Raw genomic sequence first — 27106 nt, 5'->3', positions numbered from 1 at the left:
TGACATTAAATAATTTATTTCCCTTTCTTGATTATACATGCTTTTGTATAAATTGGGGAAATGACCTGTACAGCTATGTACAAGAAATATTACCACTTAAAGGAAAAAAAGTACAATAAATATTAACAAGTGTTTGGACTAAAGCTAAAATTAGCTGTCATTTATCATTTTTGTGACATACGAAACTAACATTTACTCACACAAGAGTATGATGTCATGGAGACAAAAAAAAAAAACCTGTCAAACTAAGATATTGATATTCATGAAAAACAGATTTTAAATTCTTGTCTATTTGACAATTTCAACAACAAGGTAAACTATATAGAGAATGTGTCTATCTAAAGAAAGGCTCATTTTGTAAGACTGATGCAGATGCTTAGGGAATGTCACTCAAGCAGATTCATTCATTCAAAACGAAAAAGAGAAAAGGTGTAATTGTCTGGGATCACTTAAATACAAAGTGCAAGTGGTAAATAATAACCGCAAAACATTCCACATGTTTGAAGACTAGTTTCTAACACAGTATCTGTAAAGAGAAACACTACACCATATTGTGTTACTTAAATCCATCCGGTGCAAATAAGAGTCACTCTCTTACATCTAAAGAGTTAAAAGTGTGTTTAGGTGAGTGATGATTATTGTATTAGGAATAAAAAGCAGGATGTTGCCAGGTGGCTCTTTTTTGTAGTCTTTTTTAGTATTTTCATGTTTAGATCTTGAATCTCACAAAAAAATAGCAAGAAATGGCAGTCTCACCCCAAATTCAAAAGAATAAAATTAAAAATATATAAATTTTGCAAAAAGATGAAATAAAACTGTTTTAGGACAGATATTGTTTTCAGAAAACTAGGCACGATACTTTAATTCTCAATTTTGTATGTGAAAAAGACATGTAATCAGCTCAGCTGTGAAGTACACATCATAGCAGTATTTGTAATTTATGATTTATTTTTTAACATAACGAATACTTTTTTTCTTCAAATTACAGTAATAAAAATGTGTGTGAATATTCAAATAATATAAAAAAAAATTAATGTCCCTGAAATAGTAGCCATTGTCTTTATGCACAATGCTACTTTTCTTCTTTTGATTTTGGGGTGAAATATGACCCTGCCCTTTCATGGTGAGACTCTCCCTAGCATCCATAACCAACACAAGCCATATTTGAAATGGCTTGAATGCAGTTGTAGTAGACATGTTTAAAATTGAATGACGTGAAAACCCATGGCACAGAAATCTCGTTCCCCACAAGAAGTCACTACATCTCATTCATAAAACAGATGCACATATGATATTAATAAACTATGACATGAAGGCACTACAAGGACGTTTGATAGGGGGCTGAGAAGAGACAACTCTAGTTAAATCTACTCCAGCGGGAGCCGTGCGTCTCCAGTTCTGCGGCTCGATGACTCCACCGTTACATTAAGCGTCAAGCACAAGTGCTGTTGAGAAAAAAGCTCCAGTCTTGATACTTCATTTGGGGATTAGACTTGTGCTACACAGCCCTCTAGTTGTCTGACACTCAGACACCAAGACCGCTTTAAAAACGCATAAGCAGCAAAAAAGAAAAACTGGTCTTATATGATCTTTACAGGCATTAACACACCAATACATCAAAGCCAGCACACATATTCTAGGCTGATAGGCCAGTCTGAATACCAGCAGTCAATGTCAGAGAGCAGAGCTCACTCTTCACCCAAGCGCCATTTCTGGGACTCTTCCTGGCGTGCGTCTGGGTGGATCTGGTTCCTCATGCCTCCCAGCACATTGGAGGTTGCTTCTGTGGCGACGATGAGAGGTTTCACAACGGCTGGAGGAAGCTGGCGCAGGACTCCGCCCACAGCGCCCGTCATGCCCCTCTGCTCATGCTCACGGGTCGCAGTGTCATAAATGGTCAGGGCTGTGTCGGTAATGCCCTGCAAACACACGGTGCGTAGGAACGGTTTATATAGACATTAGGGGTATAACAATATATCGTGTCACAATATAAATCGCAATACAAAAATGCAACAATATGTATCTTGGATAGTGACTATATGTATTGTGTATAGTTCACCCAAAATAACATTTCTGCGTGAGGAAAAATTTGAGTTTTCAGAGTTTTAGTGTTAGTACTACATTAGATATAGTAGTTTAATGTTGAATATAATGTATGATGACAGCATTTTTAATTTTGGGTTAAATATCCCTTAAAAACTCAAGATGAAGTGGCAATAACAACCAATGTATTTCCATTTCAGAGACTCAGGCTATTCTTAAAAATGCTGACGAATTGTGCAATTGGGAATGTGCATAAAGAAAATCAATCATCTTTGATTTCATATTAACTAGCTAGGATTAAGTGTAAAGGGGCACAAATGTATATAATGAGTCAAATCAGGGCAAAGTGCTCATACCTCTTTTACTACGCTGTATGCCTTGGCCACCCCCTCTCTGAGGTCCACTGGCTGATGGGCCAGACAGTAATGCGAGTACCGTTTAATCTTTTTGCATTCTTTCTCGTCTGGCACTGGAGACACCATGTCATAAGCCGTTTCAGCAGCCGCCTACACAAAACAGATCACAAGTCATTTATATATACGGATAAGTAGAGAGAATTAAGTTTAATGTGATCAGTATGATTAATATATCTATGTTCCTCTGCCATATTTTGATTAAAACATTCACGCACTTTCACAGTCGCACCAAAAAGTAATTAGAAGTTCTACTAAAAAGAAGTAACACAAATCAGAGTTTACCTGTATTGTTCGCACCATCCGATTAGTGAGCTCCAGAGCGGCCATTGCGGTGGATGTCCCGAAGGACGCGGTGCCCCGCTGGAAGCCACGCACTATTCTTCCATCCTTACGGTACTGCTCAATGGGCAGCCAAACTAGATCCCTAAAACCCTGAACTATAGATCAGATAAAGAGGAAACACTGCTTAGCTTAACACTGAGAACTCTCATTAGACAACTTTATTTACATAGTTAGAGACATCAATGTATGTGTGTGTGTGTGTGTGTGTGTGTGTGTGTGTGTGTGTGTGTGTGTGTGTGTGTGCTAACCTAGCTGCACCAAGGAATGAATGGGTCCCACACCTCCCAGAAGCCCCGGCAGCTGGTTCTTCTTTATGTCATTCAGCCACTCATTAATGGCATATGAAAAGAGTTTGTCAACACCCAATAATCTGGAGGAGAAAAAATCATCTTGAATAAATACCATAGGCTCAAATTGATTTGTTAGGTAATAAATACCATACTTTTTTTTTTTAAATGCTATATTATTATTTTTTCTTCTTACCCTTGTCTGTAACACAGGCGTCGCAATTTAAGCTCAGAGCAGTTCAGTTGTGTCAGCCCAATCACAATACCAGCAAATGTGCCCTGTAGAATAAGAATGCTTAATAATAAGCATTATATCATACATTACAATTTTCACATAGTTTATTTACTAAGAACAAATGAAATCTACAAGCTTGTTTTGAAGCTAAATATTGTTACTTGACCCAGTGCTTTATATTTAGATTAAAAAAATACCATTTATTACAACAAGCAGTGCAGATCTGTTGTTTGCCTGATGGGGATGACGACATTGTGACAACCATTTTCAACTTTTAATGCATTTTTACACAACAACTGTGTTTTGGAGGTCTGAAATGCACTTTGAAACCCGTTTTCAAAAGTTTGCAAGTTTCTGAAAACAATATTGTTATCCTCTCCATGTAAACTTTTTGTGAAAACGTTGACGTCATGCGTATGCATATTACGTGTTGAGTCTATATACGTGTAGTGTTTCTTTACAAAGTGGCATCGCCAACTATTGGCCTGGCATAAATAATACAGTGTTAAAATGATCCACGTTCACTTGGATCTGCGAAAACGACTAAAACAATGTTGTCGTTTGCACGTGAAAACACCCCCAAAAAATGCAGTTTTTTAGTACATCACTGTTGTGTAAACGTACCCTTTGATTCATACACAAAAAAGTTTTGTTGACTAATCGTTGCATATATACTGTATATATTGTCACTGTGCTCGTTACAATTTACAAATACAAAATACATTTGGCATAATTTTTTTCATTACATTATTTTAAAGAATAAAATATGATGTTCACCAAGAGATTAAGACAATTCGTTGACATTTGGATTTTGTAGATAGCTCACCTGCTCCATGGCCATGTGTTTTCCATGGTAGTCTAATCGAATTGGCACCTCTGAAGTGAATCGAAACTCTCTGAAAAACGTAGAGAGCAAAATAAACTCTAGCTTGTGCTTATTGATTAAACATTCTCCCCAAAATCATTAAACAAGTTGTTCAGGTATGATTTAATGTAGATGGGCATATGTTGTAGATCAGGGGTGTCCAATCCTGCTTCTGGAGGGGTCTTCAGGACCACTACACCGCTAAAGTTAGAGAGCTCATTTCTAGAGGACACAGGACAGTAGCCCTCCCGGAGTAGGATTGGACACCCCTGCTGCAGAAGGTTATGAATACTGCTTCCTCTCTCACACACACCTGAAGAATATGGGCTGGTCAGTGAAAGATGTGGAGGCAGTGTCGGTCTCAGCAGTGCTGTTTTGGCTGCCGGTGCGGACGAGGCTTGGACTGGCACGGCTTTGTGTTGGCACTGAGATGATGGGCGCGGGGTCTTGAGCCGCTGCACCGTTGTACTTGGAAAAACTGCAGGAAACTTCGGGGCCAGGAGGCTTCTTCATTGACACACAGAATGCTACAATACAAATCAATAAATAGTCACATAGATGAAGCAATTGCTTGCAGAGCAGAATAGATGTTGCAAGATCTAGAGAGCTGCTTTAATGTCTACTTTTGTTTTATACAACATTTCTGAGTAGAACGTCCTAGGTCGTAATTACAGTAATTATGATGTGGTGTGAACGCAGCCAATCTTTTTGACTTGAGTGAGCCTACATTGAGCTGCCTACCTAGACAACATTTTAAGGCACTCACAGGATTTGGCACAGACAGAGTGAATGTTTCCAAGGTCCACAGAGTTTATATTTTACATATTGATTGTTACCTTCCGTCTCTGGTGGGGAAAACATTTCAACGTCTGCTGCCAGACTGGTGAAGAAGTTCTTCAGGAAGAACAACGCATCCTGTAGAAAAAAAAAAAGAAAAAAAAGTGACGAAAATGAGAGGGACATTTAAGGTGTGTTCACAGTTGTAGTTCGATTCACTTGGTTCATTTGGTACGGACACCCCAAAAACATTTATTTAGTCCTGGTCCGCTTGGCGTTCAAATTGGCATTTTACCACCGAACCTAAGAGCACCGAAGATACTGAACCTAAACCTAAAGCAGGGATATGTTCACCACCTGATTGGTCGCCTTTTATCACGTATTTTTTTGCGAAGGAACTTACCGAACATCCAAAACAATGCTGTGTTCTGGGCTAAATGCACTCGCTGTATGTGCGTAGCCTACTTATGATGGCATTTTGACCAGCTGAGAACTCGTGAAGAGCTTATAAAATGTGTAAAGGAGTCAAAACAGCATCAGGAATCCCTCCGTCACACACACAAACGCAGATCTTCTGACGCCTGTACCGAACTGTGATGGGCAACATCGCGACTATGATGAGAAAAAACAGGTATGATTGAGCAGTCTGTCCATTTTAGGGTCACATCTTGTGACATCATGTAGTTTTTGGTTCCTTTACATGTCTTTGATGTGGTTTGAATGAAATTTGAAAGCGATATGGACCAGAGTTCGTTTGGACGCGGACCGAGACCCATCTTTCAGGGTTCAGATGGCAGCGTTCACAGTTATTTTAAGTAACAGCAATAAAAGAGCAAACGCACCAGGGTTTGTTTTAACCCAACCGAACATGCCAAGTGTAAACACACCCTTAGTCACCAGTCTGGATGACACTGTTAAAAAATATGATTTGAGGAGAGTTGTTGAACAGTTTTGTTCTGTACCTGATCAATGTTCAGACGGAGGGGCATTAGTGACACACGTAGACAGCACTCCTGAGGTCCCTGTCCAGCTTCCGGACACACGTGTAGGGCTCTGATGGTCAACTGATAAACACAGACAGCACTTGCTCAGACCATATCATTTGATATTTTAGAAACATATTAGATCATTATCTGTCTGTGTGTATTTGATCGCACCATGTTGGAGTGAGCTTTCCTGGGCATCTCTTTACTGGAGTACAGGTAGAGGAACTTGTTCATCATGGAAGAGGCCAGCCTGTCTCGTATCTCCAGATCCTGCACGGAGAACACCTGTCTGGACACCGGCTGCTCCGTCAAAAGGCCTGCCTCTGGAGCCATCTGAGGATACACCTCATGCTGGAACCGCACCTGATATAAGACATGAAGAATCATAGAGAATTGGATTTTTCTGAATTGGATTATTAGATGGTTTAATACTGGTTATACCGTAGGAATGTCAAATGCTTGATTCTGATTGGTTGACGAACGTTCTAACTAAAGGCGTGCAATTATTTTCCAGTAAACGCACTTTATCAGATTATCAAATAGGATAGGACAATATTTGGCCGAGATACAACTAACACACCATACATCAATGGAAAGATTATTTATTCAGCTTTCATTCATATGATTTATAAATCTCGATTTCTAAAAATGTACCCATGTGACTGGTTTTATGGTCCAGGGTCACATATGTTTTTCCCACTAAATTACCTTTTATTTTCTATTGAAAGCTTTCTTTCTCCCACTCTCTCTCTACATCCACACTCATAGGCATACAAACACACACACACACACACTCGCATTCAGATGGAAACTTACATGTTCACAGAAACGTTTTATTAGCGCTGCCCATCGACTGACTTGATAAAGTAGCTACATGACATTTCTCAGTAGCGAGGTGGGAACGCCGCTGTTTTTAAAGCAGTTAAACTAAAACTAAAATAAAAACTACTAAAAACATTTCGTTAACTGAAATAAAACACTAAATATTCAGTTAGATGCCAAGGCAACAATTAAACATTTTCAATCAGTTTAAGTTGAAGTACTAAAATTACTAACTTAAAAAAGAATTACTTAAAAAACTAAAACTGACAAAGGCACATAAAATTACTAAAATGAAAATTTTAAACTGAAAATATAAAAAAAGTCAAAATATTCATAAAAAACTATAATAATGTAAAATAATAAAATTACTATAAAATAATATGATTAATACTAAAATAACAGTGGTATATATTGTCAGATTGGCAGACAATATATGAAAATAAAACATTTTAATCATCTAAGCATTATATTCATGTTCATATATTAAGCAGGCAAATGATTCAAATGTTGAAGTGTTTCTCTGACCTTACTGAGTTGAATCTCCATCAGAACATCATGGTTTCTGCCCCATCCTCCTCCAGCACGAGAGCCTCTTCTCACCTGTCTTACAGGAGTCTGTGACGGAGAACTGTGAGGAGTGCACCTACACACACACACACAAACATGCTGTCTGAATACACACCTATAACACATGCAGATTTCATTTGAAGCATGATTTTGAGTCAAAAGTGCCCCAACTCCAGAAATGTACCCTTGACTGCGAGCTGGTGACGAGGACAGTGCACCACCACCGAAGTCCTTTCCTCCATAGAGATGCCACACAACGGAGATCTCTTTGACCAGGTATCTGATTTCCGGCACAGGGAAATTAAGCGGCCCCCTATTTAAAGTACTGCCCTCCAGGGGGACACCGAAATATTCTTCCTTCACCACGATAGGTTCAGAGGTTAGCTTCTTTACCACAGGCTCCTCATCCCGTTCCTGACAGACAGACAAAACACTTTGATCAAGTAATGCATACACAAATTAAGATCTCTATTTTAAAGGGGTGGTGTAATGCCCTTTTCACAAGATGTAAAAATCTTTGATGTCCCCAGAGTGTGTATGTGAAGTTTTAGCTCAAAATACCCCACAGATATTTTTATATAGCATGTTAAAGTTGTCACTTTTTGAGGGTGAGCAAAAATGCAGAGTTTTTGTGTCTGTCCCTTTAAATGCAAATGAGCTGCTGCTCCCGGCACACGGGGCGGAGCTTCAACAGCTTGTGTCCTTTTACCTCACACACACATGCACTGAAAATTTCTAAAAACTTTTAGCCTTTTATGTTCAAACCGGAGTCAGAAAGATGGAGAGACTCAAGAAGAGAACATTTCTGATTGGTTAGTTGGTGAATTTATGTAGCCTCGCCTGTGTGTAGTTATCTTCTAGTCATTGATTAGCATATTCTGTCTTGATAATCTATAAATCGTGTTCCGGGGGCGGGGTTTATGTAAATTTTAGGGTTCATGATGTCATCATGGACCCGGGAGGGATCCCTTTTGTTGTAGTCCTTAAAAAGCAATTTATTTAAAAGCAAATATCTCCCTTTGTTTTGAACTTTGAGCGTCGTAACTTTGCAGATGTTGTTTATGCTCAAACAGCAACATTACACAATAACTAAAGTTAGAAAAGTGAAATCATAATCAACCACCCCTTTAAAGAACAGTTCACCCAAAAATGTGAATAACATCTTGAAATTCAGTCAGTTCTTCATGCAAAGCTATTTCAATGCTTCTCTGCCTGAAGTATGTATGCAATGAAGATCTCACCTCTGTTCTGGAGCCCGGCGTGTCGAGGATGCAGAAGTCATCAGAGTCGTGGAGCACAGGGGGGGCAGGAGGAGAGATGAGGGGCGAGTGCAGGGTTGGGTACGTGGGGCTCGGGTCCTGCCCCAGGTTTCCACTCTCATCAGGGAAAAGGAAGAGATCAGAACGGGGTGGCTCGTGATCATGTGAATGGTCTTCGTTGATACCTACACAACAGACAGACAGATTCAAAGCGAGCCGTGTTATTTTAGTATTATTCATTTACTATTATAGTATTTATTAATATTTTGAATATACAGTGCGAGAGATCCGCTCATCGCTGCACAAACGTGTCTACTGTGTGTTGCAATTTTTAGTGTGTGGTTTTGCTTCAGGAAACTTGTAGCAACGGAGATATGAGCTGTGTGTCATCTGAAGGTTTTAGATCCAGTCACCGTTCTCCACCAGAGCTGATCCCGTCAGTTTTGTGTTCTACGCTCGAGTGGCGTGACTCAAATGCTCCACTCAGATATAAACAGTGCTGTCGTTTAATGAAGATTTGACAGATGAACTCGAGGCTCTAATATTACTTTGGTCACTGTCACTATGGTTACTGCTGGTAAGAGAATACGGGCTTGACTCCTGTTGCACGTTCATTTGAGACACAAAAACTAAGTGTGAAGTGTGAACATAGCCTAACTGATTCACTGGCATGTTATTCCAAAGATACAAATTTCCTGATCAAAATATAACTCGGTCCACCCACTGATCTATATAAAGACTGGATAGCTCTTGACGTCATAAACAGTGAAGCCACCGCGCCACCATATATTGGTATTCCCTAGTGAGCTCACGCGTTCTATTGAATCAATAGGATTTTTTATGATTTGACTGAGAAAACATTGCCTAACGAGACACCATTTTTAATTAATTACTAGATTATTATTTTAGATAATTATTAGAAACCGTTTTAAAATATAAAGTCTCCCTGTACATTCTTACAACGCAAACATCCTAAGAATTTAAATGGGTATTTGTTTATAGTCGTAAATTTAAATTAAAAATAGCTTCTAAAAGCTGGGGAGAGGAGCTTGGAGAGTGTCTGTCTATGCTAACAGCAGGTGACAGTAATGAAGTGTTTTATTTTGTGATTTGCCGTTTGAAAGGAAAATAAGAAGCTTACCTCCTTGTTAAAATACACGTTTAAAATATAATATCTAATTTTTAAGTGTTCAGTGTTTGTTATTCACTTATGGGACTTCCGTGTAGCTTAAGATCAGTGGTAGCCCTCAGGTGGTAGGGAATGCTGGCAGTTTAGAACGTCATAAGCTATCCAGTCATTATATACAGGGTTCCTACACATTTTCCATTTCAAAATTCCATACTTTTCCAGACTCAAATTTCAAATCTTCTCTATAGATTTTCAGTCCATATTAAAAGTGCCCCTATTCTGCTTTTTCAAATATTCCCTTTCATGCAATGTGTAATGTAGCTCTCTGCAAAGGTATGAAAATGAAAGAGCACGCAATAAATTAAGATATTGTTTCTAAAAAGAAAGAATCGACTTTGAACCACTTAAAAAGAGTCATCAGGAATTTGAATCCCACTTCCGTGACGGCTACAAGTCACTTGGTGACCAACCCGGTCACACTAAATGCGTCCCTAGCACCTATTGTGTTTTTACTGTGCAATTTATACGCGAGAATTCGTTTTTACGTGCCTAGGATACCCATGGGTAGGTTTAGTAGTGGTGTGGGCTTCCGATTAGCACTGTAAGTGGTAGACCAATCACAGCAGAGTAGGCTCGTGGCAAGGAGGGATTTAAAGAGACTGAATCATCGAACCTGTGTGCAATGTATATTATGAGAAAATGAAAGCGTTTTTTGTAGGAGACGTCCAAAGCAAAATTAGGATTTTCACCCCGCAAAAATGATTTTAAGCCAGTTATTGATATATTCTGCTGTAGTGTCAGTAGACATAGGTTATATACAAAACTATAAATTGTAATGTGCAAGCATGCAAAACAATTCACGTGCACATGTGAATAGTTTCTCGATGGCGCAAAAAAGTTTATCATATACACTACTGTGCAAAAGTCTTAGGCATGTCAGTATTTTCACCCCAAAAAGTGGATTTAAGCCGGTATCACCTGTGTCCCATCATGACAGTTTCACAGCATCCCTCCACCACCCCATCAGCTCACTCTTAGCTGGTTTTCTATCCCAGTCAAAGGGGGGATAAATTACTATATCTGATTTCATGTATGTGTTAACTCGTGAATGCACAGCATTTTTTTATTATTATTATTTTAAATTCATTAGATTTTCTATAATTGAAAACTAAACAGGGGCAATAGTCTGGAAATGCAAATATTTTTCCATACTCTGCTTTCTTTTTTCCATACTTTTCCAGAACTGGAAATTACTCAAATCAAATTCCATACTTTTCCATACTTTTCCAAACCCCGTAGGAACCCTGTATATAGATCAGTGGGTCCACCTATGATCCACCTTTTCAGCTGAAGTTACTCACGTTACTGACGTTAACCACCTGGCTCCATTCTGCTACATAACGGAAAATGTAATGTACTGTAATAATTAATTACTGATTGATATTATCAAGCTCCGCCATACATTTTTATCACTGAATATCCGGTTTCACTCATATAATAAGTCAGGTTATATATTAGTAAAATTGGATGGCGAATGTTGTTTAATGTAAGGTTTTAAAATAAGTGCAAGACAGAAAATTTTGGAAAAGCCATTCACCACAGAAAATAACAAAGCAGAGTAGAGTCTGACCGTTCTGTTGCAGCGTATGGCTCTGCAGGCTGTCTGTCTCTTCCATAGCATCACTCATCAGATCCTGAAGAATCTGCTGCTCCGCTTCAGGAAGAAGAGGTGCCGGAGCTGGTGGGCGGCTCACTGCTTCAGTCTGGAGAACATTAAACATGTTCATCATGACAATAGCTCAAATTAGCTAACTACCACTCATCATCTTTTTAAAACAATTGGTAAGGTTGTCTGATAATAATTACTTTGGTTTTAAATATTAAGCATGATGGAATGTGTCAGTGTCAACATGTTAAGTCAAATTTTCAATTGAACAGACCTTCACTCTTTGTTTAGTGCTTCTGCGTTTGGCCTCCATTCCAGAAGGGGGCAGTAGATCTCCGTAGCTGGCTATGTACTGAATAAGGTTCATGAGAGCGGCACAGGAGTCTGAACAGGTGCGAATGTGAATAACATCACTTGAGCAACGCAGCTCAAACCTTGGCTCCGTCTACAGAGACATAATTGACACGAGATAAAGTCATTGAAACATTCTGCATTAGAGGGCAGACCACTCTGCTTTAACGGAGGACTTTTATACCATTTTGCCATCTGCTCCTGGTTTGACTGCAGTGATCCTCAGTTCCAGGGTCCCCATATCAACCACCTGCACATAGTCTGAAAACATAAAAATAAGAAAATTAAGCCAGAGCGCTTCGTAGACATATTCTGAAGCAGCACAAACGTGTATAACTCCTCACCTCGTGCCAGATTTACAGACACAGCGTTGACTTTGTCAGACAGAAACAATACAGCTTCATCTAAAATGATTCTATAAGGGAAGAAATCATAAGCGATTAGAGAAAAGTAACTAGGAAATGTTCAGTTGTAGACAATGCAAGCTTACCTTAAACTGGAGGAAGAGTGATCTAAAGACACGCTGCTGGAGATGCTAAAGGTCTCCACCGTCAGCAGAGATCTCACAGGTAAATACAAAGGTCTAGAGGGAGAAAACTACTGCTTAGATCCAACTTCATACTGTATTACAGTTTGAACTCAAACAAGTGATTCCTTAATTTAAAAAATTGAAATGTTGTATAATCGAGCTATAAAAATAATGGATAAAAAGCCAATTCGATGGCATCATTGCAATGTTTTAAAAAAATTTAATATGCTAAGTTTTATAAATTTAAAAAACCTGTCATATATAAAAAAAATGTACTGTCCCTATACAAATAAACGTATAAAATAAAAAAATTAAATAAACTGGTCTTTTAATAGAAAAGCACAATAAATACATTCTGTGCAGATTATGAGGATTGAATCCTGATCCTCATTTGTTTGCTTGAATGCAATGCAAAAAAAATATGCATTGTAAGTGTCCAAACAGTTTTGGGAGGCACCATTGTCCCTTGAAATACTGGATAGATGTATTGGAAAAGATAGTGCTAGAATCTAGCTAAACTCATCACCTATAATCCAGGGAGCAGCTCCAGAGATGCAGGTGGAGGGTGGACACAGATGAAGGGGGTGTGTAGCCAAGCACCGGCTCATCTGACACATTTAAAAAGTCGACTATCTACAGTGGAAAGATAACCAATAAGGTTTGGCACAGATTAATCATCAACAGTCTTAGTCAGAAATGTATCAGATTGTTATTGAGTCAACAACTCATTCATCAGCAAAACTTTTAAGATGCAATCCACAATTCTAAAGCCCATAGGTGCTTTTATTTCAGGTGATTTGCACGAGGTTTTGTACATATTATTATTATTATTATTATATTATTATTACCTGGTCATACCAGCCCAGACTTGAAGGCACAACTCTATGCTCCAGCGTGACTCCCCTCATGCCAACGGCTATGAGAAACTCCTGAACACACAGAAAGACATGCAGACAGATCCAGTTACACGTTTAAAAACACAAACAGCTCAGAAAAGTGTGGGGTTGTTAAGAGTTGTTCATGTAAGTCACTTATGCTCACCAAGGCTGCATTTATTTGATAAAAAATATAGCAAAAACAGTAATATTATGAAATAGTATAAAATTATAAATAACTTTTCTATTTATTCCTGTGATTTTCAGCAGCCATTACTAAAGTCATCAGTGTCACATGATCCTTCAGAAATCATTCTAATATGCTGATTTGATCCTCAGGAAACATTTATTATTAACAATACTGAAAACAGTTGTGCTGCTTAATATTTTTACAGGATTCTTTTACAGAAAGTTCAAAAGAACAGCATATTTGAAATAGGATTTTTTTTGTAACAATGTAAGAAAAAGTATTTAGTGTTAGCATTGATCAATTTAATGCGTCCTGAACAAAAGTATTAATTTCTGTAAAAAAAAAAAAAAATCTTACTGACCCCAAACTTTTAAAGGGGTCATGAACTGGGTTTTTTTTAGGTCAACATATGACGTTCGCTTGGTTTTAACATTCAAAAACATCAAAATGAATAAGTAATAGGCTATTTTCTACCCTGGTTTTGAGCCTAGCTCCTGAAACGCTCGTTTTTATGGGCGTGCCACTTGAGGACTTCGAAGTAAACGCCCACTGCTATGATTGAATAACAGTTTTGCATATTATAATGAGTTTCATGTAATGCGTGAATCGATGGACGGGGCTAAACAGGCGGTGTTGAAGTAGGTGTTGAATTTTTAAACAGTATTTGTCTAATCCAGTTATGTGTGTTACCTTGACATTGCGCTCGGTGTTGTGGGAGGAAATTTTAACAGCGACAGACAGCATGCTGTGTGGCTCCAGACTGAGCGCTTCTGAGGGAGACGCCCTCTCTGAGGCCGATTCAGTCGCATACATAACAGGCTCCAGCCAATGAGGACGCATCCTACAGGGCAGATTAACACTCCACTCCGGGGCATCCCCGTCCACCGTGCCTGACCAATTAAATACACACAAAAAAGTATCATACATGCTTATTAATCCTAAATATGAGATATTTGATATTTGTATGATAATATTTTTATCTCATTAAAATAAGAAGCACTAAAATACAATTAAATAGGAGCATATATTTCTGTTTACACAAAAACGATAATGTACCAGAAATCTATATAGACCATTATATAACTTAACTAAAAAAATAACAACTTTTCTTGTTTACCGTGGTGATAGAGGCAGGCCTGAGATGTGTGGAAGCAGACATAATGCTGGTCTTTGTAGCCTTCGTGTTGCGTCACGCCAAACAGAGTCCCGTTTTTCACCTCCATCCAGAATTCACCGTGTTTTTTTTGTAACACACTATTATCATCCTGCTGGAAGTATTGGCATACATTACAAAAAAGCCATGGCTATATATAATGAATCAATATAAAAGCACGATCTTTGCGATGTTGGTGTAATACCTTTAGGCTTGTTTGCAGAGCCAGCAGGCCGTGGTTAACAGACAGGACAATGGAAAAGAGGCTCTGAGAGTTCTTAGGCTGGATCTTACTCCTCTTCTTCCTTCTGTTCCTATAGCCCAGTTCAGCGGGGGTGTAATACTGCAGGATCTCTTCCTCAGAACCACTCTCTTCCTCTTCACACACATAATGGGAACACATCCAGAACAAAAAGACCAACAGACATGATGTCAGATGAAATTATTACCGTACCTGAAAACAACATCTTTCCAAGAATAAGTGCTGCCAATAGTATCAAAACGAAATGCTTTTTCTAGTCTGACATTAAATATTCAAGTGAGCAGAAGGGGAAATGATCTTTACCCTCAGGGCCAGTAGATCTAAACTGACTGAAGCTGTCTTTACTGTACGTGTTGATGAGTTGACTGGCTACAGACAGACCCACCCCATACGGGATGTTCTCCACCGTCTCGACTGGAGATGGAGCGGTGGGTTCCCATAGCAGCAGGTCGTTATTAATCCTGGTAGAAAAAAAAAAAAAAGAGCACATGGTAGCTTGAACTCACTAGAACATGAATATGAAGTTTGAAGATGTAGGTTTAGAAGACAAATCTGTGATTTTCTTCATGCATTAATAATAATTACCTGTTGTGTAGTTTCTCATAAAAGTCATTATTGGGCAAAGAGAGCTGCACGTTAGGGAAAAACAGCTCAAGGATGTAGCGGGAGTTGCTCATGGTTTTATCTTGGAATTCTGTCATCTCCACCACGTCTCCTGGGATGACCATCTGCATGAGGCGCAAAGTTATTCATAATTACAGATAATAACTAACGAAAATTAATTTAAGTCTATGTGGGCAGTTGATCCATAATGGGTGCATGTATTTTTCTCAACAACGGACAAAAATCGCTTTTATATTTATTATATTACATTGTATTAATAAAAAATGTGTCAAAAAGAAAAATAATTAGAAATTAAAATATCAGCAAATCTACATAAATTTAGAAAGTACAATTTAAAACTTAATTTCAGAGAGAAAATAAAAATCTCCATACCTCCTCATTCTCATACATGACACGTCGTGAGGAGAAAGGGGATGGCTCAGGTTTGCCAAAATCACACACATCCTTCAAGGAGTGGGCGGCTCCTTCTTCTTCCTCCTCTTCCTCCTGTGAGTGACCGTCTGCTTCTTCCTCCTCTTCCTCAGCTGTTACACGCTCTAAGATGGAGCGCACAGCCTTGGGGTTCACCTTCAAAACCACTCTGAATGGGTAAGGAGCAGAAAATATTTTAGTTTCTGTATCTGGATGAATTTTATCAGTAAAGATCCACAGAATGACTATAAACAAAACAGGATACACAGAGCACCGCCTACCTGGGCCAGTCGAATTTGCCACAGTCGGACGATGTCATGTCCTCCTCCATGGTGTTAGCTACTCGTAAGAACCTGGCTGCAGGGTGATCTTTGTCTTTTTGAAATGACGCTAGTGTAACAAAAAACACATTGCGTGATTAAATATGTTAAAAAAAAAAATCTAATATTCTTTGGATATTCTGTTATGAGGTTTTGTGTTGCAATATCATATCTCCAATTTCTTTTATACTCTAAGAAATGTAAAATTAAATTTAAAAAATCTCCCATTGATTTACATTGTTAGATTGTGCTCAAATCTAGCCAGAAAAGATGACATAATTGTAATATTGGCATATTACAATTTATTAATATTTTAAAAATTACTGTTTTGTCCTCTCTTGATTTTTTGTATACTAAATTGCTAAAACGAGAAAGCATTTATAAACCTTCAAGAAAAGCAAGTCTAGCAGACATAAAATATGGTTTATTCTTTTTAGAAAAGAAGAAGTGAAGAATATCTATAAAAAGTATCTCTGTATCCTGTATGTGGGGGACGACTGTAGTCGGAACATTTGAATTCATTCCTCATTTCCTCATCCAATGATTACTTTCAGAATTCACTCAAAATGCAAAGCTGCAAGATTATTTTTATGGCATGATCAGGATGAATCTGTTTGTAAATTAGTACCGCTGAGCTCTTTGAAAGTGAGCTCCATCTTGTTCTGGTCTGATGAGTTTCCTCCAGTGAACTCCGTCTTGAGCTCCAGATCCTCCAGCTCCAGCTGAAGCAGCTCTTTCTGCAGGGACTTCTTAAACCAGGGGCCCCTTTCCTGATCCGAGCGCAGGTCTGGGATTGGAAATCGTACCACTAGTACCAGTAGAGGTGCATTTATTGACACAGACACGTGGCAGTGCGCTGGAGTGCGACTATCATCCAGGAAGACCTCTGCGAAGGCTTTGTGCTTGTGAGGAAAACACACAACCACAATAAGATGCAAAGTGATGTAAAAGTAAAAGAAAGTAAATTAAGTAGAGGGAGATAGTTGCTAATGTTTCTCACCAGACTGACATGTTTATTGTATGAGGTGTACATGTGAGATGCCATCATCTCCGTTGTAACCAGTTTCTGAGGCTGGAGTAGGGAGTTGAGCCGGTCCACAATGCTGACGTCACACTCTGAGCGCACTTTACCCAGCTCTACCTGCAATTCTGCCCTACGAGGTACAGTACTTAGGCGTACCTGCCCGCCCTGGTTAAAAAAAAAAAAAAGAAGTGGGACCATATTTACTGCAAGTGACTAGATTTGTGATTAATATAATAGTATAAGGAGTAAAAAAAATTTTTAACACTTATGTAAATAATAAAATATCATATAGATGGACTAGTCAAGGACATAATCATGTGGTCATTTACTTTAGTATGAAGAAATACTCTAATCAGCTCCAATCAACACTTCTAAAGAAGTTTTTGCAATATTTCAGGCAGTTACCTGCGGGCCTCTGCGTTCTGTTAGTTTGTAGTGTAAATGTAGGCATGTAGGAGGGGGAGACTCACTACTGGCTGGGACGTCAAATGTAAGAAGCTAATGTTTGACACAGAAGAAAAAAAAAATCATTGTTATTATATAAAATAACTATTCTGTGCACATACAACATTTGTTAACAGACAAAAAAATTACCTCTGTGTAATGGGCTCCACTCTTTGTAGTGTGGCTGTCAGTAGAGTACAGGCATTCCAAAACCTCCACCTGACTCAGAGAGAGATCCGTGTTCAGCGTACGTACACTAGAGCCTTGGCAGTGCTCGTATGTCACCTTTAATCCCTGACCAATGAACCTGAAGATGAAGAAAAATGCATTTAAAATGTTCTGCTATCTTTAGTGGCACCTTAAAACACATACTCTCTAAAACATAAGCAAAGGTTAAGTACGGAGTTCCACAAGGCTCTGTCTTGGGTCCTTTCTTGTTATCTTTATACATGCTTACTTTAGGATACATGACTTTATCTTTTGCTTTGATTGTTATGGTGATGAATTTCCTCTAGACCCGTTAAAAACTTCAGTTCTCCCAGTCAATGGAGTGCATTGAGGGCATTAAAGACTGAATGCAAAGTTATCGCCGTTCCATCTCATCTTTTTTGTGAACTCAAATGCAATGTCAGCCATCCAAGATTATCCAATAATTGATAATTGGAAGAAGGCTGATAACAAAATAATAGGCAACCATTCTTATAGTATACTAAAGGGGTGGGGATATTGCAATCCACTAAAGCTGCATTTAAAAAAAAATTCTAGGTTTGTTTGTCAAATACATTATTACTCAACATATAATAGACAAATTTAAAAGGTTAAGAAGTGAAAGCTTACCTGAGATGATCATGTGGACAGGCTTCATCAAAGACGGTTCGTGATTGGATGAAACCACCAGCAGAGAGTTGATTTACAGTCAGAATACGGAAAAACTCAGAAGCCATTGGTGCAAGATGGCTGCGGCAGGAGTTTGGAGGTGGTAGGGGGTCGATATGGAGGACAGACAGGCAGAGATTGCCCACTGTCAGCCTGAGAACCAGCTCAGGCCTGGACTCATCACAGTGGCCTTTAGATGGATGAGCTAGAGATCACACATAGAGTATATAACTGATTAAAGATAGTCATATGGGGTTAACAATTAACATAAAGGTGATGATTGGACTCACATGTCTGCCGTAGCAATTTGTGGGTAAGCTGAGAATCTCTGGAAAGTTGTGGCGTCTCATTTGTCTGTTTCTCCTTCTGTCTGGGAACATCCATGTACTCATCCCACACCGTCTAGGGAATGTGTCAATAAATGTTTTACATTTGCAATATCTTAAAGCATTTAAGATTTTTTTTTTATTGACATTCTCTAAATCCAGTTTATTGTTCATTGACTGCTATTAGTATGACATTCATGGGTTTATCTCTCTCAAAAAGTGTAAACACTGAGCCCCCAGGCACCATCTAAACATTAAGAGCAGATCCGTCAATCTCTTTCCAGCTCACAACCAACTCAACCAAGTGAGTTTGGGACATGGCTATTGTAGCAGGCTGAGCCAGAGCGTGTTTAGCCGATGTGGGATCATAGTTGATGCATTACATGGGAAAAGACATATAGCTTTGGGTACAGGAGTGAAAGCCAAAATTTGTTGCATTTAGGCTAGACCCTCAAATATTAGACAGGTCATGATCACGTCAAAACGACAATGTAATGTTTGCAAAATATGCTGTACTTTTGTAATTCCGGTAGGTACCACTAGTGTCATAGAATGAATGACACAATCTATAATTTAATGAATGAATGGTGACACAATCTATAATTTAATACTACTTATGCATCACAGTTCAGAAGCCAAGACTTACAGTTACATTTCCCGATGGCGAATCCCCCAGGGAGGCGGAGTAGTTGCTATTTACAGACAAATCGAGATCCACCGTGGGTGGATCCCCAAGAGGAGGCAGAGATGATAGGCTATGTGACATGTCCATATCAGCCATGGAGAAAAAGACATCCTCTGTCCGACCAATAAGAAAGAGATTAATTAAATATGTAGTTAGAGATATGTAGACATTCTGCAAAAGCAGAAGAACTAAGGAATTCTAGATGTACTAAAGTAAAAGATGTGATGTGCTAAACTAACCTCTGCTGGACACCGTTCTGCCGGTCTGGCTTTCAAACAGGTCCTGGTCAGTGGCACCTGTTATGGTGTCTTTCTTCAGGCAGCGGTTGAGCTCCATGTGGAGGCGATACTCATCCTCCTGCTGCATGGGCCGACTTTTCCTGTCCTTTCCTATTGCAGACCACTCCTGCCCGGCTGTATTCCAATATGAAAAGTCATTCACATTCAGCAGAAACTATTTATCACTCATTTTATTCAAAGAGGCACACGTATGATCGAATCACGAATAAAAAAATATTTTAAAAGTGTCACCTGAGCTGGAGAAGACCCCAAACATGTCCAGTAAAAGGTGGACTTGTTGTGGTGAGAGCAGCATGATTAGAGAATCAAACTGTCCGTCAATATTCAACTGTGAAAAGACCAGCCTTACAATTAAACAATCTTACTATTAAAAAATCCATTATGCCTTTATTTTGACTTCTCTGTCCATTCAGAAATACACTTAAGACAGCAAAAAAAATGATCAGAGTAAATGAATTAGATAATAAAATATCACACCAAGTGGTATTTATTTAAATAAATACCACTTGATGGACACAAAAAGAAGTGTGTTATGCTTTTAATTTTAAACAACATTTCTATTGTTTTATGATTTAGACAAAAAAGCATTTGAATACTTTTTAGTTGTCAAATGTAGTGGAACACATTCACTGAAGGAATGACCACTGCGACAAAAGAAGCTAATCTGTGCAATACCTTTATAACCAGCTAGCATTCAAATTAGTGTATATTAACTGTACGGTATACTGCATGCACCCACCTTAGCTCCTGGCATAGCTTCATCTTGCTTCAGAACCACAGACAGCTCCAGTTTCCCACTAAGGCAGCACACCTGCACTGGCTCGAATGGTGTACTGGAAGACACGGGCTCCGGGAACTGAGGGTGAGGCTCACAGATGATTTTTGGATTCCAACTTGGTGAAAGCTTGGGTTCAGTATCCTTAAATGTATAAAGAGCATTTGTCTTAAGAGGGCTTTGGAATTGTACTGGTAAATAGTTACGAAAAAAACTCACTTAAAGTTACTGTACTTAGGGTTAAGGGTTAAGGCGAGACACTACAGGTGAATAGGGAAATAGTTGTAACTAGCAGATATCACCATGAAACTTTCCCAGTTGATTACCTACATTAAGATGAGAAAAAAATGTATTACAAGTTTTCTGTAATTTATTGTTTAAATATGCAAATTAGGCATTATCTAATTAAATATGCGCTAAAACGAAATCTCAGAATTGGATAAAGCCAGGTTCAAAATTCTTTTTTCATTGTGTTCACATATTAGATGGGAAAAAAATTACAGAGGGATTTATGGATATCTACTTTTGTTATCCTGTAAAACAGAATATACTGTCAATAGCCTTAAAAAATGTATTTTCGCCATGTTTTTTGGAATAAAATGTTATATAAATCAGGCTAGGAATAATATATTTACAAATCCCTCTGTAATTGTCTTCATAATATAACTAGGTACAAGACTGGAAAGTTTGGTGTGTATAGGTGCTACTGAAGAGGAGATTTCGGACTTGGAGTATGAGAGAAAAGTCATTTTGAGAAAAAGGCATTTAAAGATTTGTAATGTAAAAAAATCATACTTTTTTAGTGGAAACAACTATTTACTGACACAATATCTTATCAAATCATTAGCAACAACAATACAAACCACCTAAATCACATCAAAACTTATAAACACAGCATTTATGGCCTTCAACTGAGCAGAAAAACAGTCAAAAACATACATCTATATGTCAGAGCGCGTCACGTGATGCATCTGAACCAATCACGTTGTCAGAAATTGACATCAGCCAATGAGATTTCGCTTTTAGGGTTAAATGCCCATTTTACTTTCACGATTGGTTACTGATTAAAAGGAAATGACCATATTTGGATCCGACAGCATTGTACAGAAGAGAGAGAGCTTCACAGACGTGTGTGAGATTAAAGGAAGAACACAGAGATCGCGGAGCAGCGCGTTGATTTAGAACGGCAACTTTTGTTGAATTTCAGAGAAATCTACAGACGCAAATAGACAAAGTGTAGTAAAATAAAGACCTAAATGTGTATTTTGGACTTTTTTTCACCACAAGTCTGAAAGAAAACATGTTATTGAAGACAAATAGCCCAAAATCTCAAAATTGACCAGTGAAAAAAAAACGATGTTTTTGCCTGCCGTGTCTCGCCTTAAGTTAGACTTAGGTTGCACCACAACGTAGGTAAAGATGATGTTTTTATATAAACTCACTGTTTGAGTGGGCGATGATTTGGGGCCGGCACGTGCAGACTCTGAGAACTCGTCCCAGAACACGGAGGCTCCGTCCAGGGTGAGGTTTTTATGTGCAAATGTAGTAGGCTGATGGATGTTGACACTGGAGCCCTCCTCCACGCTCTCATCACAGTAAACCATTCTGAAAATCACAATATGTACAGACAGCATGGCGATGATTCATATGTAAACATATCATGTTGTTGTGTTGAAAATATTTCGTTGCAGCTCTACTTACTTATTGATTCGGAGTTCGAGGGCAATGCCAGTTTTAGAATTTTCCGGAATGTGTTCCATCCGCAGGACAGTATCCACAAAAGTGACCTTGACTCTTCTCAACACTAACAGAGAGAACAGGGAAAGGTTCCGACATTGAGAGGGAATCAGACTAAATATATTTGAGCTCTACACAAAACAAAAAAACAATAAATACGATTTTATGGTCTATGTGAAGAGGCATACCCGTCTCAATAGTCTCGGCAAACTTTTCCAGACCCTCCAGAGGTTGGAAGCTCTCTCCCTGGTCATCAGTGAGTCTTTGGCTTAGACACTCTTTGGCCAGCTGCATACTGCTGGTCATGAAGCTGGACCAGCACATGGGCTCCATGCCGGATGCTAAAAAAGATTTACAATGGGCATACACAACATTAAAGTAGTCATAAAATGGAAATTCACTTCACTTCACAATTAATTCATGCATACGTTTCATTTCAAATTAATTGACCTTGTACTTTTTAATCAAAATAATTGGATCTTCCAGGGAAATGACTCATAATGCACCGGACTACTCTAATAATTTTGTCTGTATAAATGCCCTTTCCTCCAATCGCCTGCAAGCTTGGATTCAGATCTGCTTCCATCTAATCAACAACCATAGGATAGAACCATGTCCCTACCCAACACTTTGTTTTTTTCAATAATCTCAATAAAAGTTTCACTCAGACAATACATCTAAATACAAAATAAATTATCTGTCGGTTCTTCTCTCACATCAACTTTATACTAAAGATGGACTTGCCAGAGAAATATCATTATAGAAAAAGACAGTATTATAAAACCATTTGTGTATTTAAACTACTACTAAAAAATATTTTAAATATAAAAATACAAACTATTAAAGGAGTAGATCACTTTCAAATAAAAATGTCCTGATAATTTACTCACCCCCATGTCATCCAAGATGTCCATGTCTTTCTTTCTTCAGTCGAAAAGAAATTAAGGTTTTTGAGGAAAACATTCCAGGATTTGTCTCCATATAATGGACTTCAATGGCAACCAACAGGTTGAAGGTCCAAATGTCAGTTTCAGTGCAGCTTCAAAATCTCGACACGATCCCAGCCGAGAAATAAGGGTCTTATCTAGCGAAACGATCGGCCATTAAAAAAAATAAAAAAAATACTTTTTAACCACAAATGCCCTTCTTGTAGGCTACTATCTCTGAGATGCGCCACGCATTACGTCATCACGTTGGAAAGGTCACACGTGAGATCGTTAAACATCCAGGATATGAACACGTAAGGACCAGTGTCATTCAACATACAATAACTTTGAACGGTCCTCCTACTCCAAACACTGGGTCGGTACTGAATCCGACTATGTCAGCATCTCAGAGATAGTACAAGACGTGCATTTGTGGTTAAAACGAATATAATTATAAAATTCTAATTTTCAAATTTTTAGAAAATGGCCGATCGTTTCGCTAGATAAGACCCTTATTTCTCGGCTGGGATCGTGTTGAGTCTTTGAAGCTGCATTGAAACATTTGAACCTTCAACCTGTTGGTTGCCAATGAAGTCCATTATATGGAGAAAAATCCTGCAATGTTTTCCTCAAAAACCTTAATTTCTTTTCGACTGAAGAAAGAAAGACAAGGACATCTTGGATGACATGGGGGTGAGTAAATTATCAGGAATTTTTAATTTGGTAGTGAACTAATCCTTTAAATACAAAATATTAGAGTCAGTGTGAAGATTTTATAAATAAGAACAAACTTTTATTTTTTTAAACACAGAATTGTAGAATGCACAGCATTGCAATCAAAATATTTGTCAAGATAATCATCTAAAGAGAATTGATAGATGTGTCCTACCCATTCTCGGTCTTGGCCTGAACACCATCTCCAAGCCCCTCACTTCCAGCGCACAGTTGTCCTGGAGCAGTGAGGCCCATGGCACAGTGAGACAAATGGCCTGGATGAAGCCCTCACTCACCTCAAACGGTGCATCCACAGACTCCAGGACCTCATTCAGGGACTGAAGAAGCATGAGACATGAACGTCACAGAAGGTTAACTCCAGATAAACATCCTTTTTGATGTTTTTTAGGGGGAGAGGTATAAAATATTACTTTGTAAACCACTCTCAGTTATATCTGGCAATGGAATGTTCCCTTGGTGCTACACTCAGATAAGATATAGCAAATTTCAGAAGTTCAATCATGTGTTCAACAACTTATCTGCGCATGTCTATTCTATATCTTTGTCTATTTTCATAGCGAGAAAATTGTGTGGCAAACTAACAGTATAAAAAATATATATATAATTATTTTTTTTTGCTAAAAACTCTAAAAGGATGTTACAATGAGAGCACTAGTGCTGCACCATCATGAAAGTTGATCATGCATGTGTTTTAAGCCTTGCCAATTTAAACATTCAAGCGCAAGAAGACACGAAAGGGAACACAATTCGGTACAAAATTATGACAAAATTCCCATCTTTGCGAGTATCCTATATCCAGGATTAATATATTGGATCTGCGCATTGTCTTAAAGTGACAGCAGCCTAATATTCCTGCTGCTTTTTAATGTTAATCAAACAACAAAAGACTCAGTGCAATAAAATAACTCTCTGCTCTTGACTGAACAACTTTTGTAACTTTAAATAAGGATTCATCTATATTTAATTTATACAGTTTTTTACTATTCAGTGACATTTTACATTTGATTATTTTATTCAATTTATGTACTTTACTTAATCTGTATCTATCTGCTGTTAGATCTATTGATTTAATTTGTGTCTTTGTTCTATTGTTTATTTTGTGCTATTGCTTGTAGTTTGATTATTTGTCATTTTATTATACCGTTTACTTGTCTTTAATAATGTTTGAAATTTATAGTTTACATTTATAATTTATTATATTAGATTTATTTAGAAGTTTTTCATTTCCATTGTTCTTGCATTCCATGTAAAAAGTCTGGCGAGTAAAATAATAAAAAAATGACTAGACAATGGCGACCGTAGAGATGTGTCCGTAGAGGGTTGGAAAACTATATTCGGTTTATTATCTTTGTTAAAAATTTCTTACAAACTGTTTCTCACAAGGTTAATAAACACAGGACAATCTAATAAAACATACTTCAATAATAAATGATTTTGACAAAAATAATATGTTGCTTGATCTTTTTCTAATATTAAAAACTTGAGTATCATCCTGGAAAGGCATATTCGGCAACAGGTATAAACAATCTGGTCCCATCGATTAAAAACAAATGATAGGCAACGATTAATCGCGATTAATTGCATCCAAACTAAAAGTTTGTGTTTACATAATATATGTGTACTGTGTATAATTATTTTGTGTGTATATATATATATATAAATATATAAATACACACACATGCATGTATATATTTAAGAAATATTTGCATGTACTGTTTATATATTTATATATATCATTTATATTATATATAAACATTTTATAAATAAAAAAAATCTTAAATATATGCATGCATGTGTGAGTATAAAATAATTAATACACAGTACACAAACCTATATAAATGTAAACACAATCTTTTATTTTGGATGCGATTAATCGTGATTAATCGTTGCTCATCCCTAAACTTCTCCCAACATTGAGGCTGATTTCATGGAGTTTGTTGGAATCAAATAGAGGTAAACAGCACAGTTAAAAAAAAAAACAAGTAGAAAACGTACCCATTTGTCCAGCGGCACTTGAGCGAGTGAGCCCGTGCCTTGATAAAGGTCCAGACTAAGCTGGTCCAAACTGAGCTTCTCCTGGAGGAAATTTCCCAGATATCGATGCAGCAAGTACCTGCAGGCCCGCTTCTTAATGGACTCAGAAAATGGCCAAGGCATCTTGACCGGCTCTTGGCTTCAGTGTTTACTGCAACACATTAGGACATCCAAGGTATTAAAATGCCACAGAGTGTTTTACTGTGAACCGCACGCAGTGGATAGTGTGGTTTGGTGGCTATTAAGCTGGAACAGTTCAACATAACATGCTAGAAGACAGACAGTTTATAAAATAAATAATACACACAAGCCAAACTAATAAAATCTCATGGAGGTGATAAGAGGTTATCTTCATTCTCAGTGACTTTGACATTGCTTTGCTGAAAACACACACACCCACACAATTATTCAGTGAAGGGTTGTTGATGTCGAAGATTCAGTATAAATACATGTTCTGTTTCTAGATGACTAATGAAGACCTCCAACTGTCTGAACATATTACATCTGTACAACTAGTAATTCACTACACAGATGCAAAGGACTGGGATTACCTTAACAAACCCAAACTCAATGCCTTTAAAACAACACCAGAAAATGTGGTGGTGGTGATGATGAGCTCATTTTAAATGACTTGCGGTTATATTTATGTGTCTGGCATGCCTAACGTTGCTGTCTGACCCCATATATCCACTATACAGTATAGTGACCACCAGTGCTTGCGCAATAAGGTTGGTGAGTTTGTTTTTTTGCTGCTAACAATGCCAAATCACGGAGACACACTGCACAACAGCAAAAAGGTTTACCGTTTGTTCGTATGTATAGTGGTCATTCAAAATAAGACTGTCAGAGAAAAATAACTCACCTGTATTATAAAATAGCTGATTAACCGTTGTTCCTTGGCTTAGGGAGAACTAGCATGCTGGCTAAACACAATCCTTTATACCTTCATTCAACTTTGTCTCTTCAGCTGATGCATCGCTTGTTAATATTATCTATATTTAACTGGAGATGGCAGTCTTCAGGCGCATTATAAGTCAGGTGAGAGAGCAGCATCTCTGTTTGTCTGCTTATAAGGCTAATGATGGTGTTTACAAACACGCTCGTGACTGCGCACTCTCGCGCGCCGCTCCATGCGC

General features: G+C 38.1%; 1 protein-coding gene across 2 annotated transcripts; it reads right to left on the bottom strand.

Annotated features, from left to right (window-relative positions):
- atg2b (autophagy related 2B) lies at positions 1-27106 on the bottom strand. Of its 2 annotated transcripts, none has more exons than XM_079633706.1 (43): positions 26833-27106; positions 25932-26121; positions 24091-24253; positions 22464-22616; positions 22240-22342; positions 21981-22143; positions 20503-20682; positions 19995-20091; positions 19704-19877; positions 19426-19577; positions 18744-18855; positions 18415-18658; positions 17728-17884; positions 17539-17631; positions 17110-17298; positions 16738-17011; positions 16071-16179; positions 15751-15958; positions 15340-15482; positions 15058-15215; positions 14698-14870; positions 14457-14607; positions 14030-14229; positions 13123-13203; positions 12801-12907; positions 12236-12328; positions 12090-12160; positions 11930-12006; positions 11669-11839; positions 11359-11491; positions 8582-8784; positions 7525-7754; positions 7299-7416; positions 6123-6314; positions 5928-6029; positions 5025-5103; positions 4502-4715; positions 4150-4219; positions 3285-3367; positions 3050-3171; positions 2742-2896; positions 2400-2549; positions 1-1919 (listed from the first exon to the last, which is right to left on the bottom strand). In XM_079633706.1, exons 2-43 carry the CDS (start codon positions 26091-26093, stop codon positions 1689-1691), a joined length of 6240 nt encoding a protein of 2079 aa, XP_079489832.1. In that variant the 5' UTR covers positions 26094-26121; positions 26833-27106; the 3' UTR covers positions 1-1688. The 2 variants fall into 2 exon arrangements, with proteins under 2 accessions (XP_079489832.1, XP_079489833.1); XM_079633707.1 differs by having other exon boundaries at positions 14457-14604; positions 26833-26969.

Source organism: Phoxinus phoxinus, assembly GCF_949152265.1.
Source record: "Phoxinus phoxinus genome assembly, chromosome: 13".
NCBI classification, from domain to species: Eukaryota; Metazoa; Chordata; class Actinopteri; order Cypriniformes; family Leuciscidae; genus Phoxinus; species Phoxinus phoxinus.
The sequence above is the reverse complement of the archived record's forward strand: the minus strand, read 5'-3'. Positions and strand labels throughout refer to the sequence as shown.